Genomic DNA, 18241 nt, shown 5'->3' with positions numbered 1-18241 from the left:
GCGGGGACGGTTCGAGTGTGGGAGGTTGGTTCCACTCAAGGTATATTTGGGAGATAACTGCTTTTTATATATGTGTAAAAATATAAATTTATTTATTTGTTTATTTATTTTTCTAAAACCCCAACAAACCAAAGAGAACCGGCTCCTGGCCAGGGAGCGGGGGCTCGCTCCATGAGGCTGCCCCGTCTCCGGTGGGGCTCCGTGCAGCGCCTGTCCCCCCCCCCCCAGGACCCCTTTAGCGAGGATTTTAAGTTGTTTTCTGAACGTCTCCCCCCACCCCTTTTAAATATTTACCGAAAGCTTTCCCTACAGAACCCCCAGGATAACCCCCGCGGCTGCCGGGAGCACGTGCGGGGACGATGAACGCGGCGGCGGCGGCGGCCAGCAGCTACCCCATGGCATCGCTCTACGTGGGCGACCTGCACCCCGATGTCACCGAGGCCATGCTCTACGAGAAGTTCAGCCCCGCCGGGCCCGTGCTCTCCATCCGCGTCTGCAGGGACATGATCACCCGCCGCTCCCTCGGCTACGCCTACGTCAACTTCCAGCAGCCCGCCGACGGTAAGCGACACGTGGGGCCATGGCCATGGCCTTTTTCTTCACTTTTCCTCACTTTTTTTTTCCTTTAACGCACCCTGCTGTTTGTGTGTTCTGCTGCGTAGCTCCCACCGGTGTTGCAGTTATGGGGTAAGTTAGTGCTTGGGGTGTTGGAATATTTTTTTACTGCTTGGTGTCTCCAGAATACTTTGCAAATGCACATCTCGGTGATTTCTCTGGTTAACAGGACTGTTTCTCTGTTACTGGAATTAAACTTTGGAGACTTGGGTTTATTGCAGTGCATATAAGAGGATAATCTCCACCATGTGCCACTGTGTTCTGGTGTAGGTTTAGGCTATTTATGTAGGACTTCATGCAGTCAGTCCTGGCAATAAAACATGAAAGTAATCAGCCCTGGTCAGATGTTCAGTTTGACTGAGCCTCTGGCTGTCCACCCACTATGACTTAATACTCGAGAGCTCTGATGGGCTCTGTGTTGCTCTATTTGTGCAAGCACCTGGATGGGTCTTCCAGTCTGAAGTGGTATTCCTGCATTAATAGGAAAGAAGATGCATTGTGCAATGTGTGTGAAACCTCTGTCTCATCTGCAGAATCCATGTCGGTTTGCTCTGTTCAGGTTTTTTCTTAATACTTTAATTTGGCACCTGCTCAAGTAGGTATTCCAGCACTGTAGCAGCAGAAATGGGAAAGAAGGGACAGAAAAGGTCATTTTGGAGCACGTCTTTTCTGGGAAAAAAAGTGGGTCAGCATTTTCTGCCCACATTTTTAGAGCCTTTGCTTGTTGACTGGTGCAGGTTTACTGCTCCGTGCTGTGATTTAGCAGTGTCTATATATAGGCATCTACAGGCTAGATAAGGTGCACTCTTCCCTTTCATTCAGAATCAATTCGTAAGAGCACAGACTTCAACAGCGGGTGAACTCCTGTAGGTTCCAGTTGGCTGTCCTGTTCTACAGTTCTGCAAAGAGCAGCTAGCAGTCTGTCATGCAGGGTAATGCATAACTTTGGATCGAAGTCTTCATAATGTGTAGAAAACCGATTTTATCATGAAATCTTGCTCCTGCAAGCAAGTACAGCCTGTGAGATTGAGCTCTTGGCTGGAATATGGAGTATGAGTTTATGTAATCTGGTTGTGACTGTGCCATCCTCGCTTCCATCCTCTTCCCTGATTCAGAGTGCCTTCTGCACATCCTTTCCTTGGGATACCGACTGATCCGACTGAGCTTTTCTGATCTTTTCTCTTGCCAGGCTGATTAAAAAAAAAACTGGCTGCAACCCAGTGTGCAAGAACTCATTGATAGAACTCTAAAAATTGCTCTTATGCAGGTTAAGCTCTGTATTTGTCTTGAAACTTCCCAGCAGGAAGGAAAGAACCTGAGGGCCTGTCCATATGTCCCTCTCCTGCTCAGATGAACCTGCCTGCTCTGGCTCCCTCTTATAAAACAAGCTTGGTATATTTGTGCTGTGCAAGGGTACAGTAACCCAGGCTTACCTGCCTTTGTCTAGGCTATGATTTCTCTCTTTCAGGATAAGAGGAGAAACTAACAGGAAGCAAAAATAGATCCATGAAGGAACTCAGAAATACCAGGCTGTGTGTATGAAGGAGTATAAAGTTCTTCTCTTCCTTAAAGCAGAGAAGACCTGTATAATGTAGGTGTAGGTAAGATGTTAAAAGGGAAGAGTGTCTGGTTAGAAATGCTCGCTTTAGCAGGAAGAAGTTCGCCTCGTACAAACATGAAGACAGCTGGCCTTCCCGTGTATTTCAAGGTAATCTTTAATGGTAATAGATAGGCAGGAATTCAGAGGGACCTTGTGTCATTCTGGACTCCTGGTGAGGCAGCAGACATTTTAGGAAGTCCCAGTACTTAAAGTGATACTTCGACAGAGTAACTGGTGTCCTGTTACTGGTGGGTCTTACAAGGTCAAGCGACTTAAACCTAATCTTTGAGCTGAGATTGGGAAGGAGAAATAGACAAACTCCTGCCTTTGTGACCTCTTGTGGAAAAACTCCTGACTTGCCTGACAAACTACAGCATGTTACGAGTAAAAGGCAGTTGTTCTGGTAAACTTAATGCAGCAGAACCTAAACAGATCACGTTGGGAAGGTGAGCGTGGTGGTGGTGTGTTGAGCTCTATCCAAAACCAAGACTTGACTGTGAAAAATGCAATCTTTACAACATCATCCCTGCCTGTGGCAGGGGGGTTGGAACTAGATGATCTTGAAGGTTCCTTCCAACCCAAGGCATTTTATGAACCTTTATGGTCAAATGGAGGACTTCTGGCTTTTGTTTTCATGATGGCAGTACCCAGTACTGTCTGTGTGAAGGCTCTTGGAGAATACAAGGACTCTGTATTTTCTTCTAGGGATGCATAAGCAGAAATGCATTGGGACGTCATTTTACTCAGCATACAAAAAGGTAGGTGGTGTTCTGTAGCACTGCAGGGAACTCCTCTGATTTATGGGTGATTGTTAAGCTGCTGTAAAATATCCTGCTATAAAATATAAAAGTAATCAGGAAGATTTGTGCACTGGAAACTTCTAGGGAAGTTCTTGTGGTCATGCTGTTGGTATGTTCGAAATGGTAGTAGATATGAAAGGAGTTGATATGGTAGCTTGCATTTCACTGGCACCTTCTGAGTGTTTTGTAAATGCTCAGATTTACCACATCTTAACCTTTGTGTGGGAAATAGGACTCTGCCTTTACTGACTAGAGAAACCAAACTGTGGCCATAAAGTCAGGTAGCAGCCAGAACTCCCCCCTTATGTGAGACCACTGTCACCGTCACATCCTGTGTTTCCAGAACTCCTCTATCCAAATTGGCTAAGAGCTTGTGTTTCTCTTTGTTTTTCTTGGCTAATGGAGCGATACTTTACCCTGGAAGGGGTTACTCTTTGGACATGCATTGTCTGGCTGGTGTAGTCTGCTGCAGAGAGGTTATTTTTAGTGAAAATGAGCTCTGCTGCCTTTGATTGCAGTTCTGTGGCACAGTAGCCAGTGAATGCTGAGTACTGCTTCTGTCATACTCCGATAGGCAGATGAAGGAAATGCTTCAAAGTTCTGGGTAGTTCAGGCTCAGACATGGTTGTTAATATTTATACTTTTTTTGACCGTAAAGGGAAAGAAATTCATTTCATTTGGAAGAAAAGCTGAATTTCCTTTCTCGTGTGTTCCTCATGCAATTTAATTGCATTCCAGGGTTTCATAACATTGACAGTTATGACATGACAACTCAGATAATGAAGCAGAGAAGCTTCAGTGTGGCTGTAGAGATAAGCTGTTCTGCAAGTACAGAGAAAAGTGTGTTTCCCAAGTGAAGAACGAACCCAGAGCTGGGATTAGAGAATGGTCTCTGAAAACGAAAGGTGTAGATAAACTTGCTGCCTCTCTTCTTCCTTAAAGGAGAGAACAGCATAAAGAATATCCAGTGTTGCAGGATAAAACTCCCTGTGCAGAGTTACTGGTGGGTGAATCGTGGTGTGTGTGGTTATGTTTTATGCTGCTCAGTCACAGTTGCCTTGGCTCTTGAGGAGCCTGTAACGGAGAATGATTGCTTTGAGGCCTAAGGCAAACTGCAAGGGGTGCTCATATGTTTGTTTTCCCTGTCCAAAAGGCACTTGAAGAATGAAAAGAGTCTGAAAGGGGTTAAAAGTGTGTGCAATGTTGTACGAGTTGCAGTTGAGCCTGCTGGAAGGATGACAGGAACCAGTGGGAGAGAAACAGATACAGGAACTGAGGTGGGTGAAGATTTGCTGCTTAAGCAGAGGAAAATGAGAAGGTGTTTGTTCAGATGAAGGAAGTGAACTGGGTGTGTTTAGTCTGAGTCACCCACATCATTCTGCTGATCCTTCACAGCTTTTCCCAGGTACTGCTGTGATGTGATTGCATTTCGACCTGGGGGCATGGCAGGCCTCCTTCGGGTCAGGAAACCTCTCCAGGGCTTTCTTACACCACTGCTCACGAGCAGCATGTGTGTGTTTCAAGCAGAGCGTAATATGTATAATACCATGGAATACTTGCAAGCTACTGAAAGAGTGGTGCAGTACTGCCCACTGGTGTGTGTTTAGGAAGCTTGAAAGAAGCACAGTAAGTTCATAATTAGTCTATATAGTTCATAACTCGTCTGTATAGTTCATAACTGGCCGGTATCTCAGTACCTGCTGCAGAACAATCCCCTCTGGTTGCTCACCACTGCTTCATCTGCCTGCCACCTTTCAGCAGGAGCTCTCTTTCTGCTGCAAATGGTATTTACGGCTAGTTTGTGTCCTTGCCAACGCATGCTTCTGGAGGACCTCTCTGTGCTATAAATAAACACTGCCAAATTTGACAAGCCAGACCAAGTCGCCTGCTGAAGTGCCTCATGGGGGTGGGCTGCGGAAAGAACCGAGGGGTTGCATTGATTCAGAGTAGCAGCTGAGGAATCATTTCAGCAGGGCAGTTAATTGAATTGAATACATTTGACTCTCTAATAGAGCTAGTAGAGTCCTAGCAAGTATAGTTTTATTCCTGAAACGATCTCTTCTTTTGCAAGCCTACTTCAGGAGTGAGGCCCAGCAGAACTTGTTTCCCAGTTGGGGTCATGTATGAAGGGTTGGGGAAAACAGCAGTGGCACCACTTCGGCTTAAAAAGCAAAAAGATATTTTTGAAGCATGTGAAAAACTCCTAAAACTTCCATGTAGGAGTTCAAACTGATCCTGGGATAGGGAGTGCAGGAGATTTCTTCAGGCAGTGACCCATTGGGGTTCCTGGTGGTGCCTCTGTGAAATGCTGCACAGTTCCTCTGCTTGCACTAGCAAAGTATCACACAAAAGCAGGTGTTCAAGTTGGCATTTTCCTGGAATTTGCTGCTCCTGAAATGTAATTGGCAAGTATCATTTAGCGAAGGTGGCATGGAAGAACTGAGCTGAACAAATTTGGAAAATGGGTTCTGCCCTGTTAATAGTCCTTGATTTTTAATGCATATCCCTCTCTTTCCCTGCCTCATGCTGGGAATTGAGTCTTTCATTCTATGCTCACTCCATGCTGGGAGTGTTTCCTTGCACAGAGGAGTCCCAAGCATCTGAATTTTATGAACAAGATCCTAATGAGTGTACGTAATGATCCTTTTAATATATCAGTAGGTAGCAGAAATAGAATTGTGGAGGGGGGCTGGTTCAGTGTGGGCTAGAATGGCAGCAATGGGGTTTTAGAATTTGTCTGTACGCTTCCATATTCCTCATGTAGGCTATGTGGACTTCTTTTACAGTGTTTTGTCTGTTCTTACTCACTTTTAGATTGAGCAAATGGGGAATCATTTTTTGGCCATGTAGGCTGCAGGGGCTGACTCATGTTGTTCCCAGCCAGCCATGTGTTCATGTGCATTTTCTGTCCCTGACCTGATAGAGAGATGATCCTTTTCTCTTAATAGAAACAAGCATGGGTAGATGAGAGCTCATGCAAAGCAAACAAGCCAGTTGGTCACTTTTGCTGCTTCTTTTTTTCCCCAGGGTTTTCTGCATTTCCTTTCCTTATTTTGGGTGCATACATTTACCTTTATAATGAAGAATATAACTAATTAATGAAGCACAGGCATTTAAAAGACTACTATCATGTCAGTTCAGAACAGTTTATTAAACCAGTTAGATACTTAAGCCTGTCTAGTTACTGTGCTGCAAAGATCTCCCTCGAAACATAAAGTTAAACAAAACAAACCCTAGTCATTGGAATTGGTGGCCCCAAACTTCTCCATGAGCTGACTATAATTCAGAGAAAACCATCTCCCACACGATGGAAACCTTTATTCTTTAACAATCCAGAGAAACCTGTTCTTGACTTCTCTTGCAGCTGAGCGTGCTCTAGACACCATGAATTTTGATGTGATCAAAGGAAAACCCATTCGCATCATGTGGTCTCAGAGGGACCCCTCCTTGAGGAAGTCAGGGGTTGGGAATGTCTTCATTAAGAACCTGGACAAATCCATTGATAACAAGGCACTTTATGACACATTCTCAGCGTTTGGGAATATTTTGTCCTGCAAGGTGAGATGTGGTTGCTTTGTCCAATTCTGCTGTATTGGTGGCATGTTCAGACACACCCAGTGTAGGAAGTGGAAGGGACACCTGTAGCCAAGTGAGGAGTGATGCCTCTGGGAGGCAGAGCAGACCAAAGGGTCAGGGAGAGCTCAAGTTATGTCAGGCTCGGTCATGAGATGCGCCAGTCTGAAACACAGACCTTGCTTGCTTTGCCCCTTGGCAGTAACCTGTTTTCACGTCCTGTGACAAAGGAGCCAGTATGTGCTCAGAGATCTGAGTCTGGTTTCCCTCCGCACGTCTAGGTGGTGTGTGATGAGAATGGCTCTAAGGGCTACGCATTTGTGCACTTTGAGACCCAGGATGCTGCAGATAGAGCCATCGAGAAGATGAACGGCATGCTGCTCAACGACCGCAAAGTGTGAGTGTCACAGCCAGCAGCAGCAGCGATCGCATGAACCGTGATGCATCTCGGTATTAACAGGGACACACAAGGCACTGGTTCTCCTGGCCCGAGCCTTGGCCTGCTACCTCTCCACTACAGGGCTGGTGAGTGACCCTGCCCAAGCCATGGCCTGCTCCCCCTCCATTACAGGGCTGGTGGGTTCTCCTAGCCGAGCCTCGACTTGCTACCTCTCTGCTAGTGGGCTGGGTGGGTTTCTGTGGCCAGTGCTCTCTCCACTGCAGAGCTGGGTGGGCATCACAGGCTGCTTCTCTCTGCAGTAGGACAGGTGACTTTTCTGGTTGGTCTGCAGCCTGTTTGTCCTTCTGTTCTCCTGGCACCCTGTCTTCTCCCCATTTCCAACTCCTACCACAAACTCATTTTATTTGCCTCACTGCAAATCACACATTGCTTTTTCCATTCCTGAAAACCAGTTGCTTATTGTAACTTTCATTATTTCCTACAGATTTGTTGGGAGATTCAAGTCTCGTAAAGAACGGGAGGCTGAGCTGGGAGCCAAGGCAAAGGAGTTCACCAATGTTTATATTAAAAACTTTGGGGATGACATGGATGATGAAAGACTAAAGGAGCTCTTCAGCAAATACGGTAAATACAGAAGCACTTTTAATGAAGCTGTGAATTTCATGACCAGTGCTCATTTAACACTGCTGCTACCATCTGTGTAGCTCTGCCTGGGTCACTTTGAGGCTGATGAATAGGAAGAATTGAAATGTGGGTGGTAGTTGGGTCAAATGCTGGACGGGAGGCAGAGGCTAGCTAGCAGATAAGTAAGAGAAGAGAGGTAGGGCTTATTATGTGGAGTTTAATAGTCTAGACAGAGCCTTACGTGGTATTTTACTAACCCTGTCCCTTGGTAACAGGTAAGACTCTGAGCGTTAAAGTGATGACAGACCCCACTGGAAAATCCAAAGGCTTTGGCTTTGTAAGCTTTGAAAAGCATGAGGATGCTAACAAGGTATGACCAACTGGTGTTAATGCTGCTTGCGTATCTTTAGAGAAGAGCTTAATTGCCTCACCGCAGAAACCTGTTGAGACAAAATCATGTCTTGGGTGTAATCTTCTGGATGTGGAGACTAGAAGCTGCACCTTAATAGCTTGATATTCAGCAATAAGCTGGCGTTTCTCAGATTACTAGGTGCACACAAAATACGGTGGTATAAGAAGAATAATTGTTGAAGAAATGTTACAATAGAGGGCTTAAGGAGTGGGTGTTCTTGGAGAGTTCTTATCCAAGCAGTATGCTCGTTAAAATTTGGCCCTAACTGCAAGAAGGGTGGGGATAAAGTCACAAGTTGCTGTTGTTAGTCTGGTACTTATGGTGGGGTTGCCAGCATGGTCTCTCCTGATAACTCAATTTATCTTTAATTAGCCTGTGTTACACAGGAACAATGTGAAGGTGCTATGGCAAGATTGGTTTATTGGCTAACAAACAGGGAGACACAAAGTGAGCTTTGGGCAGCCAGGTTCTTAACAGGATCAGCTGCTGTCTTGTTTTTAGCAGTTGACAGTTTTCTTTGAACCCTCTGTCCAGGCAGTAGAAGAAATGAATGGGAAGGATATCAATGGGAAAATGGTGTTTGTAGGGCGAGCACAGAAGAAGGTTGAGCGCCAGGCAGAGCTGAAACGGAAGTTTGAACAGCTAAAACAAGAGAGAATCAGCCGGTACCAGGTGAATAATCTGTCCCTTTTCTGAATTTAAGCACTGTTTTCAATTTACTGGCAGACTGAAAAGGAACTGACAAAGTAGTCATTGTCCTGTAAAATATCCTGGGAGTTAAAGTTTAAAGGTGACTCTGGTATATGAGGGTGAAGGAGACATCTGTGCACAGCCTTGTTCAGGTGGATGTGAGAAATCACACAGCCTCCTTTATTTTCCAATGGGGATACCCCAAAGGATGGAAAGAGACAGCCTGACTGTGCTGTTGTCTCTCTAATTTATGGCAATATTGTCATGTCAGAGGTTGCATCTGAATCTTTCCTGCTCCTTGCAATATAGTGCTGGACTGGGGACACATGATGCAACAGGAAAGCAGAGGAAATCCAGACGGGCTGCCTTTCACCACAGTGGGACTTGTCTCTACACCTTTGCAACATTTTTTGCCCTTGGGTTTGGTGGTGTGAAAGGAACATTATACTAAATTAAGAGGTTTTTAGACAAATGATGCCTTTAACAGATGGATGCCAACAGTCAATGTGCTCAAAATTCTCTTCATTACTATAGGTGTCTTATTGTTCTCTGTTTTCTAGGGAGTTAACCTGTACATTAAAAACCTAGATGACACTATAGATGATGAAAAACTGAGGAAGGAGTTCTCACCTTTCGGATCAATAACAAGTGCCAAGGTATTTGGAGTTCTTGGATTTGTAAAGCCTGAAGGAGCTGTTACCTGACGTGGGTTTGAAGGGCAGTTTGTTTATCCCTGTGTCATTGCAGTCACAAGAGTATATGGAATAGTAAATACACAGATTTCCTTGTCACAGTGTTATTTTACTGATAACTTGTTGTATTCCCTCCTGAAAAGAAGGGGTGGGAGATGGCAAGCATGCTCATTGGAGGTGACTCCCAATAAGCATCAGATGGCATTTCCCTACCTGTATTTAGAGGCTGCACCTGATCTTTCCCATTCCTTGCTGCTCAGCGTGGGCCTGGGGACACATGGTGCTTACAGAAAAGCTGAGTAAATCCAGACAGGTGATCTTTTGTTGAGAACTTGTCTCTACACCTCTGCAACACCTACCTGCCTGAGCTGTGACACTTCTCTAGGAAGGAGAATACGGAGTCTTGTGCTGTTCTTGGTACCGTTGCTCCACTAACATTTGGTCTTTACCACAGGTGATGCTGGAAGATGGACGGAGCAAAGGGTTTGGCTTCGTCTGCTTTTCCTCTCCAGAGGAAGCTACAAAAGCTGTGACGGAGATGAATGGACGAATTGTGGGCTCAAAGCCATTGTACGTTGCACTTGCACAAAGGAAAGAAGAGCGGAAGGCCCATCTAACGAATCAGTACATGCAGCGCATTGCTGGGATGAGGGCCTTGCCTGCCAACACAATCATTAATCAGTTCCAGCCTGCTGCTGGGGGGTATTTCATGCCTGCTGTACCCCAGGTAAGCTGAGTTAAATTAGTATGGTGTTATGAATCTTTAACCTGGCTTGGACCTTTGATGGTTCTCATTGAGCCTTTCTTACACATATAAGCAAGCAACTCCTAATGAGGAGTGCCGTCAGTGGAGTTAATTGTGTGACTTCCCAGGTGCCTCCTGTCTTAATGTGAATTGAGTGAGTCCTGGGAACAACGGCTGAAACATGTTGTAAACAATGTGTTACTCACTTATGCACTCTGAGCTTGTCTGCTCTCCCTCCAGGCCCAGAGCAGACCCACTTACTATGCACCCAACCAAATGACGCAGATGAGACCTAACCCACGCTGGCAGCAAGGAGGACGACCTCAAGGTGAGCATGCTGGAAGCAGCGTTTTGCTTGTGTGACCCTCTTGGTTGTACTTCACACCAAGAACAATGCATGCTTTCCTTTCTGTGCACAACCCCCACCTGCTTCCTGCAGCTGACTGTCCTGACTCACCAGTCAGCTCTGTTTTTGAGGATTTCCCCGTATTTCTTCCATTAGGCTTCCAGGGAATGCCAAATGCCATGCGCCAGTCTGGACCACGGCCAGCACTGCGCCATCTGGCCCCTGCCGGTAATGCCCCAGCCTCTCGTGGCCTCCCTGCTGCTGCTCAGCGAGTTGGTAAGGTGTCTGCCTCCCCGCCTCGTCCCCTCAGCTGGGGGGATGCTGTTGAGACTCGACTCTTATGTCCAGAAATTGCTGTCAGATACGGATAACCAAAGGCCACCCAGAGCAAGGGGCAGAGACAGCACCTGAATCTTTCCTATTCCTTGCTGTGCAGTGCAGGTCTGGGGACAGTTGGTGCTAGAGCACGGCAGAGGAAATCCAGATGGGTTGCTTTCCTACTTGCTTGGAGCTCATCTCTACAACTCTGCAACATTTGCCACTCAAAATAAGGCTCTGTAGGTTATGAATATTGTTTTCAGAGTAGAGCATCCAATTCATTTTTTCTAAGGAATAACTAGAAAATATCTCACATGCAGGATGTGGAATCTGTGGTCTAGTCTTAGGGAGAAATGCACTTTCCTAAGTGCATTTTGGAGGCCAGTTTCTGAAGTGGTGTAATTAGACTGTACAGTACAGAGCTTGAATTCAGCAATTAATAGCAGGCACCCCGACTTGCTTGCTGCATATTGCTCTGAGCGTTTCTAATCCCGTTCTCTTCCTTTGCAGGTGTTGCCACTGCAGCACAGAACTTAGCTCCTCGTCCACCTGTAGCTGCCCCCGCTCCCAGAGCGGTTCCTCCTTACAAATACGCCTCAAGTGTCCGCAGCCCGCACCCAGCCGTACAGCCTTTGCAGGTAACACAAGGATCTGTGTCGTTAAGTCCCTAAATAACTGCAGGCCAACAGATTTTACATGCAACTGAAGTGTTTTTGCAGAAATGTCAAGCTCCTTGTATAACCCAGACAGGCACCAGAAGTTGGAATTTAAAACCTGGCAGTTGTACCTTTGCCAGGGACAACTTAATTGATTTGTCTGTCCCATACTAGTAAGCCACTTTTTACTCAGATATGCTGTAAGGTATTTTTCTTGGTTCTTTGCTTTCCAGCTTTGCTCTTTCATTTAATCAGCTTTGATACCCTAGTAAGAATTTGGCTTTGAAGGCAGTTTGTCTTTCCCATACCCCACTGCATTGTACAGAAAGTGAGCATGGATGTTTTTTCTCGATTGTGATATCTGTCTCTCCATGTTTGAAGTTTTTGTAATATTTTTACAGTGCTTATGTGTGACATTGAGTTCTTGATCAGAATTTGAAGCGTGTTTCAGACCTAAGGGCAACATTTCTGTCTGTTTGTGAAATGAAGTCTGCTGTCAGTTTGACAGATCCTTTTATAGAAGGAGGGGCTGTATTATTTTGACTCTAAATGTGAAACAATCCGCATAGCATCTATTTTTGAACCCTCACATCTGCCCTTCTACAGGCACCTCAGCCTGCAGTCCACGTTCAGGGACAGGAGCCACTAACAGCCTCCATGCTGGCTGCTGCCCCTCCTCAGGAGCAGAAACAGATGCTGGGTAAGTGAAACTCTGGTTCTTACAGATTGCACTGTAATTGGGAAATCTCCTTGGGTTTCACCAGCAACTTTTTAATTGAACTGCTGTCTGAACTTTTTTCTAGGAGAACGTTTGTTCCCTCTGATTCAAGCTATGCACCCCAGTCTTGCAGGGAAGATCACAGGAATGCTGCTAGAGATTGACAACTCAGAGCTGCTGCACATGCTGGAGTCTCCAGAGTCCCTCCGGTCAAAGGTAAGCTGGCCTGTTGCTTTTGGGGCAGATGGTGGGACCCTTTCTTCATAAGAAGTTTCACAAAGTAATTTGTCTCCCTCAGGTGGAGGAGGCTGTTGCAGTGTTGCAGGCTCACCAAGCCAAGAAAGAAGCTGCCCAGAAGGTGGGTGTGGTTGCTGCTACCTCTTAAACCAGGAAGACTGGTGAGTGTTTCAGTCCTCACTTCAACTGAAACCTTCCAGAATCAGAGTAAATAAAGCATGATCATTAGTAAATGCATCTGGTCTGGGAGCTCTGGGTGCAGAATTTGTCTGATCTTAGTCAATTATTCAGAAAAGACTAATGTAGCTTCTTGCAACAGAATCCTTACTGTAGAAGCTTTAGGAGTATTCTGCAGAAATCTCATTTTAATTAAGCATCAGAAAGGTGTTGCATAAGTCCGTGAAACGTTTCTAGCAGTTGACATGTCATGGAAGGGTAATGTATTGAAATGAGGCTTGTGAATTGCTAATCCAGGAAACGAGGCAAGATTTTCTAGTGACTTCAAGGCTAAGTAGACTGTTTAATGCCCATTCCTTATCCTGACAACCACCTGCATACTGTATACAAAGTACTAGTGTCAGGAATGTCACTTACTTGCACAGGTCTGTCCAAGCAAATGCTGTCTCCTGTGTTTGGAGCTGGCTCATTTAACTTCTAAATAAGGTTTATATTAAAAATACCTCTTAGATTTGCTGATGCATTTCTCTCTGGGTTTGTCTGGAGTTGCTATGATCATCTTAAGCACTTTCTGTGAAGCTGTTGTGGTCAGCTGTCACAGCTCAAAATGGTGAACGTTGATGGCTTTTATACTTTAACCTTTAAGTTTCTCAGTGGGTCTGGTGACTGGCTTCTTTACCAAAGAATGCGAGTTTCTTAATGGATGGTCAGAAATGGATTTATCTATTTTGACTTACTACCTTGCAAATTATATTAGTCCTTATGGCTTGTGAAGCTGTAAGTTCACTCGCCTGGAATGAGCTGTGCTGTGTAGATAACGTGTCTTCTTCTTTTGCCTGTAGGATGCAAGAAGCCAAATAGCCCCTTCCTAGACATCAGCTCAAGATGTTTGAAGTTTCTTCACCGTCCTGCACATCTCAATGCCATGCATCATATCATAGTTATATTGCATTTTGTAAATTAATCTTTAAAACCTTATTTAAAAAGGCAGTTCCCCAAAGCTCTAGATTTCCAAAACCAGAACTGGGTTTGCAAGCTTCTCCTCTGTGGCCAGAACGGTTGTCCTTTGCCTTTTCTAAGCCAGGACACTGAGGATTTCTGATCAAAAGTATCCTGTGGTTTTGGTTTTAACTGAACAATCATTCACTTTGGAAAGTCTGGAAAGCATTTATCAATAAAGAAATAAAAACTTACACTGTGTTGTCCTATTTTCCCTAGATTTGGTTAATAAGTAGAATGGAAACTAATAAAATTAAAGGGGGAGGCAGTTGTCATGTAGTGGGTGCATTGAAGTGGTGATCTGAGTTACTCAGCTTGCTAATGGGGCACTATTAGCAAGCATCACTGTTCTCAAGCAGCTGTTAAAATTATGCTGTGGGTTATTACGTTGGGGTTGATTGGGGTCTGGGACACAAAAATAACCCAGAGGGGACCTAATGGAAGGTCTCAGGGGTGATCCTGACGAGAAGCTGATGCAGTTGGGTGCCTGCTCCGAGCGTGCAGGCGAGGCAATGCTTTGCTGTTCGGGGTGTTTTACACTTTTGGCTGGATGTGCTGGGCTCACGGCTCCCTTCGTTCCCCGGTACCCAGCCGGGGACCGCTCCGGGTGCCCGGGGAGGCCGCGCTCGGGCCCCGCTGCCGGGAAATGGCCGCGGCCGCCCCTCGCTGGGGCGGAGCCGCCTCAGGGTTCCGGGGCGGTGCGGGGAAAATGGCGGCCACCAAGCGGGTGCTGTATGTGGGTGCGTGGGGCTCTGGGGGGCTTGTGCGGGGCTGTTTGGGGCTGCGGGGGCCGTGTGCGGGGATGCGGGGGTCCTGTGGGGGCGTTGGGGGCGTCTCGGCTCTAACGCGGTGCCGACCGCAGGGGGGCTGGCGGAGGAGGTGGACGAGAAGGTGCTGCACGCCGCCTTCATCCCCTTCGGCGACATCACCGACATCCAGATCCCGCTGGACTACGAGACCGGTGCGTGCCGGGGCTCGGGGCTCGGGGGGGGGGGCGTCCCGCAGGCTGGGCGGCCGCCCCCTGAGCGCTGTGTGTCCGCAGAGAAGCACCGCGGCTTCGCCTTCGTGGAGTTCGAGCTGGCGGAGGTGAGAGGAGAGGGGGCGGCAGAGCCGGGGTCATGTCCTCCTCCCGCGGGGTCCGGGGCTGGGTGCTGCTGTCATGGCAGGCCCGGGGGTCCCCTCTGTCCCCTACAGCTCCCGGGTTTCCCTTGGGCTGAGGCGCGGCCGCTCCCTGTGGGTTTCTGCTTGGTGGGCACCACGCGGTGCTGTTCCTTTGCGGTCCCATAATCTGCCCAAGGCCTCCCCCACAGGGGCTTTTCTCCCCTCCCGAATACTGGTGTCACTGGGCAAGGGTCTTACCCAAGCGGGTGTGATGGGTTGGTCAGGGAGAAAACCCCCTCAGGTGCTTCCAGACCCTGCCTCAGATACGGCCCCTGCGAGGTCCGTGGGTTCTCACAGCCTGGGGCATACGGGGCATAGAAAAACAGCCCTGTGGCGATGTTCTGCAGGGGCACGTGTGTGCCGAGGCTTTCCTTTAGAGGGAAGAAGAAGTGGCTGTAACGATTCCCTTCTGCTTTTCCCGCAGGATGCTGCAGCAGCCATCGACAACATGGTACGGAGCCTGCTCCCGCACCACCCGGCGCTGGTCTCCCCACGGCTGGCAGAGCCCGGGGCAGCTCTCTGTGGATGTGAGCAGGGCGATGCTCCCGGCGTGGGCCCTGCGTGCCACGGGCCGGGCTCCCTGCTGCTCTGGATCAGGCCCAGCACCATCGTGCCCTTCCCTGCTCCACCTCTGCCTGCGGTCTCGGTGTAGATCCCAAGCTGTGGGGCCCTCGCTCCGATGCTCGGAAGCGGGGAGAGAAAGCAAGCGGTTTTCTTCTGGCCTCTGCAGGGATTTGAAGGCCCTGGTGAGTTTTTACCTTGTGGTGGGCTTTGTTCTCCTTTTGTCCTCTGCAGAATGAGTCTGAGCTCTTCGGCAGGACAATTCGTGTGAACTTGGCCAAGCCAATGCGAATTAAAGAAGGATCATCCAGGCCGGGTGAGTTGGTGTCCTGGCAAGGAGGAATCCCCAGGGACGTTCAGAGTCTGGTGCGTCAGCCTTTCTGCTTTCCCAGCACTCTGCCTCCCATCCAGGCATTGGGGCAGCCTGAGCAGCATCCTGATCACCAAAAATATCCCCTGGTCCCACGGGCAGATGTGCTGTTGGCTGTGCTTCCAGCTGCCCTCACGCTCTGTAACAGAGCACATGAAATGAATGTACACGTGCTGGGCTGGACATCATTACCAGAATGTCTGGTCATGTCTGAAACATGCAGGGGGCCCAGGCTGTGCCCAGCAATGCCTGCGTGGGGTGGTTGGCAGTGAGAAGCCGTCAGGCTTGCCTTACCTGGAGGAATTGCTGGCTCGGTCCCTTATTTCTTCATGTGGCGGGGTACTTGCCCACTGCCCTGGTTGGCCGTGCCAGCTGCATGCTCCTGTGCCCTGGCTGCGATCCCGCTGCTGCCAGAGCCACACCAAGCCCTGACCCATGTGTCACACGTGGCCGTGGGTTTTGTCACCCTGCACCAACTATTTCCTTGGCTGTCACAGTCTGGTCGGATGACGAATGGCTGAAGAAGTTCTCGGGGAAGACTCTGGAGGAGAACACAGAGGAAGGAGGAACAGAGGCACCCAAACAAGAGGCACAGGAGGTAGGAGGAATGGCTGGAGCCATCTGTGCCCTCTGTGTGTCACGGGTCTGGGGAATCGCCACATCCAGCTGGGTCCTGCCCAAAGTGGGAGCCAGGAGGAGCAAGTGGTGGCCCCAGGCAGCCCCCGTGTTCCCAAAAAACTTACACAGGTTTCTGACCAGCCCTGCAGCAGCCCCTAGGGGCCTGGGGCTCACTGCTGCTGCCTGTGTTGCCTCCGGGGAGTTTCGGAGCTATTGCTGCCTGCACCATCACTGCCAGCTGGGGATGCGGGGCTGGGCTGGCTGTCGGGTGGCAGAGCAGCAGGGCACCACCGCTCGTCTTTTCTTCCCCTACCCAGGGTGAGCCTCCTGCAAAGAAGGCCCGGGCCAACCCCCAGGTCTACATGGACATCAAGATCGGGAACAAACCCGCCGGGCGGATCCAGATCCTCCTGCGCTCCGACGTGGTGCCCATGACCGTAGGTGAGGAGCGGGTCGGCCGCTCGGGTGCAGAGGCTGTGGTGCTGCGCTCACCTCTGCCCCTTGTCCCGAACAGAAAACTTCCGCTGCCTCTGCACCCACGAGAAAGGCTTCGGCTTCAAGGGGAGCAGCTTCCACCGCATCATCCCCCAGTTCATGTGCCAGGCCGGGGACTTCACCAACCACAACGGCACCGGAGGCAAATCCATCTACGGGAAGAAGTTTGATGATGAAAACTTCATTCTCAAGCACACGGGGCCGGGTAGGGACAGCTCGTCCTGGCTGTGCAGTGAAGGTCTGCGGTGGCCAAACGCCTCCACCACGGCCAGGCTGTCGTCTGCCTCTGGCGTTCAGCAGGCAGAAGTGCAGCGCTCTCTGTCCGTGCACCGTTAATTTCCACTATTGTATCGTGGAGAGTTTCAAAGCTGCTTTGCTGTTGGATTTTAGAGGAGGGCTGTCGCAGTGTAACTACAAGCGTTAGACAAGTAGCAAAAAGCAAGCAGGCTTAGCTCCAGACAGCTTTCCTACTGCCACAACTGAAAAGAGATTAATGCTCTCTATCACTTTCCTCTGATGCTTGCAGACCCTCTTAAAACTGGCAGGGTTTTGCAGGGCCTGGGAATGGGTTTTGGTTAAGTACTGGCCCACGTGCAGAGCGCGTTGCTCCCACCCCAGCTGTAACGTTGTGCTTTCTGATCACAGGGCTGCTGTCGATGGCAAACTCTGGCCCGAACACCAACGGCTCCCAGTTCTTCATCACGTGCGATAAAACAGACTGGCTGGACGGGAAGCACGTGGTGTTCGGCGAGGTGACGGAGGGCATGGACGTGGTGCGGCAGATCGAGGTTGGTTTCCCAGCAGGGTGATGCCCGCTCCCTGCCCACAGCCTCACGTCTCAATTCCCATCCCGTTAATTCCTGCTCTCCTCCTCCTGAAGGCTCAGGGCACCAAGGACGGGAAGCCGAAGCAGAAGGTGATCATCTCCGACTGCGGGGAGTGCGTGTGACCCCGGCGCTGGGGGAGGCTGGGGGTCCTGGCCCCTGGCCCCTGTGCTTCTGCCCAACTTTCCCTGCGAGGCTCGGCACCAAGTGCCCACGGACGGCGCTGCGGGGAGCCCAGAGCAACGCGCCCGCCCCGGCTGAATCGCGCCTGTGCCGCCCGGCACTCCCCACGGGGCATGGTCAGCCTGCCATCGGCTTTGTGAAGACTGTTTGACAAAAATAAAAGCTAGTTTTAAAAATACCGAGGGCCTGCCCCAGCTGGTGAATTCTCACCGCCTGAGGATGGGCGTTGCTTTTGAAATGTTTGCCCTCATCTCGAATCTGGTGCCTAAATCCAAGCGGCAGGGCAGGCTGCCCGTGCTGGGGTGAGAAGAACGGAGCTGATCCCATCGCTGCTGCGTTCGGAGCCAGGACCAGTGCCCGGCAGCCTGCCCCCACAGCAGCGGGGGGAGACGGGTCCCTGCTGCCACCCGGCCCCGTGGCCAGCACC

The 18241-nt window shown here is 49.1% G+C and overlaps 2 protein-coding genes and 3 non-coding genes across 8 annotated transcripts; all 5 read left to right on the top strand.

Annotated features, from left to right (window-relative positions):
- The first annotated feature begins 318 nt into the window (after positions 1 to 318).
- Positions 319 to 13796, top strand: PABPC4 (poly(A) binding protein cytoplasmic 4). 4 transcript variants are annotated; one of them, XM_032202133.1, is made up of 15 exons: positions 319 to 561; positions 6380 to 6573; positions 6870 to 6985; positions 7473 to 7612; positions 7888 to 7982; positions 8559 to 8696; positions 9275 to 9370; positions 9861 to 10133; positions 10392 to 10479; positions 10654 to 10773; positions 11326 to 11453; positions 12087 to 12171; positions 12275 to 12405; positions 12488 to 12547; positions 13446 to 13796. In XM_032202133.1, the coding sequence occupies exons 1-15, from the start codon at positions 360 to 362 to the stop codon at positions 13473 to 13475; spliced, it is 1896 nt and encodes a 631-aa protein (XP_032058024.1). In that variant the 5' UTR covers positions 319 to 359; the 3' UTR covers positions 13476 to 13796. The 4 variants fall into 4 exon arrangements, with proteins under 4 accessions (XP_032058024.1, XP_032058022.1, XP_032058023.1 ...); XM_032202131.1 differs by having other exon boundaries at positions 12078 to 12171; XM_032202132.1 differs by having other exon boundaries at positions 12078 to 12171; positions 12488 to 12587.
- Positions 8991 to 9123, top strand: LOC116498240. Its single transcript, XR_004254163.1, has one exon. It is a non-coding gene; the product is annotated as a small nucleolar RNA SNORA55 (small nucleolar RNA).
- LOC116498241 lies at positions 9635 to 9763 on the top strand. Its single transcript, XR_004254164.1, has one exon. It is a non-coding gene; the product is annotated as a small nucleolar RNA SNORA55 (small nucleolar RNA).
- Positions 10901 to 11034, top strand: LOC116498239. Its single transcript, XR_004254162.1, has one exon. It is a non-coding gene; the product is annotated as a small nucleolar RNA SNORA55 (small nucleolar RNA).
- A 501-nt stretch (positions 13797 to 14297) lies between the features above and the next one.
- On the top strand, positions 14298 to 17992 carry PPIE (peptidylprolyl isomerase E). The gene is made up of 10 exons (XM_032202135.1): positions 14298 to 14342; positions 14465 to 14563; positions 14645 to 14688; positions 15188 to 15214; positions 15559 to 15640; positions 16192 to 16292; positions 16630 to 16753; positions 16827 to 17012; positions 17453 to 17595; positions 17688 to 17992. The coding sequence occupies exons 1-10, from the start codon at positions 14312 to 14314 to the stop codon at positions 17754 to 17756; spliced, it is 906 nt and encodes a 301-aa protein (XP_032058026.1). The 5' UTR covers positions 14298 to 14311; the 3' UTR covers positions 17757 to 17992.
- Positions 17993 to 18241: the final 249 nt, after the last annotated feature.

This window comes from Aythya fuligula, chromosome 23 (assembly GCF_009819795.1).
Source record: "Aythya fuligula isolate bAytFul2 chromosome 23, bAytFul2.pri, whole genome shotgun sequence".
Classification (NCBI taxonomy): domain Eukaryota; kingdom Metazoa; phylum Chordata; class Aves; order Anseriformes; family Anatidae; genus Aythya; species Aythya fuligula.
Note: the sequence above shows the minus strand (reverse complement) of the source record. Positions and strands in the feature narration are given on the sequence as shown.

Excerpts from the sequence above, each read along its gene's own strand:
- PABPC4 (XM_032202131.1), top strand. The coding sequence starts at position 360 with ATGAACGCGGCGGCGGCGGCGGCCAGCAGCTACCCCATGGCATCGCTC. Across the intron at positions 9,371-9,860 it reads GATCAATAACAAGTGCCAAG|GTGATGCTGGAAGATGGACG; the intron begins GTATTTGGAGTT and ends TCTTTACCACAG. Across the intron at positions 10,134-10,391 it reads TCATGCCTGCTGTACCCCAG|GCCCAGAGCAGACCCACTTA; the intron begins GTAAGCTGAGTT and ends CTCTCCCTCCAG.
- PPIE (XM_032202135.1), top strand. The coding sequence starts at position 14,312 with ATGGCGGCCACCAAGCGGGTGCTGTATGTGG. Across the intron at positions 15,215-15,558 it reads CAGCAGCCATCGACAACATG|AATGAGTCTGAGCTCTTCGG; the intron begins GTACGGAGCCTG and ends TGTCCTCTGCAG. Across the intron at positions 17,596-17,687 it reads ACGTGGTGCGGCAGATCGAG|GCTCAGGGCACCAAGGACGG; the intron begins GTTGGTTTCCCA and ends CTCCTCCTGAAG.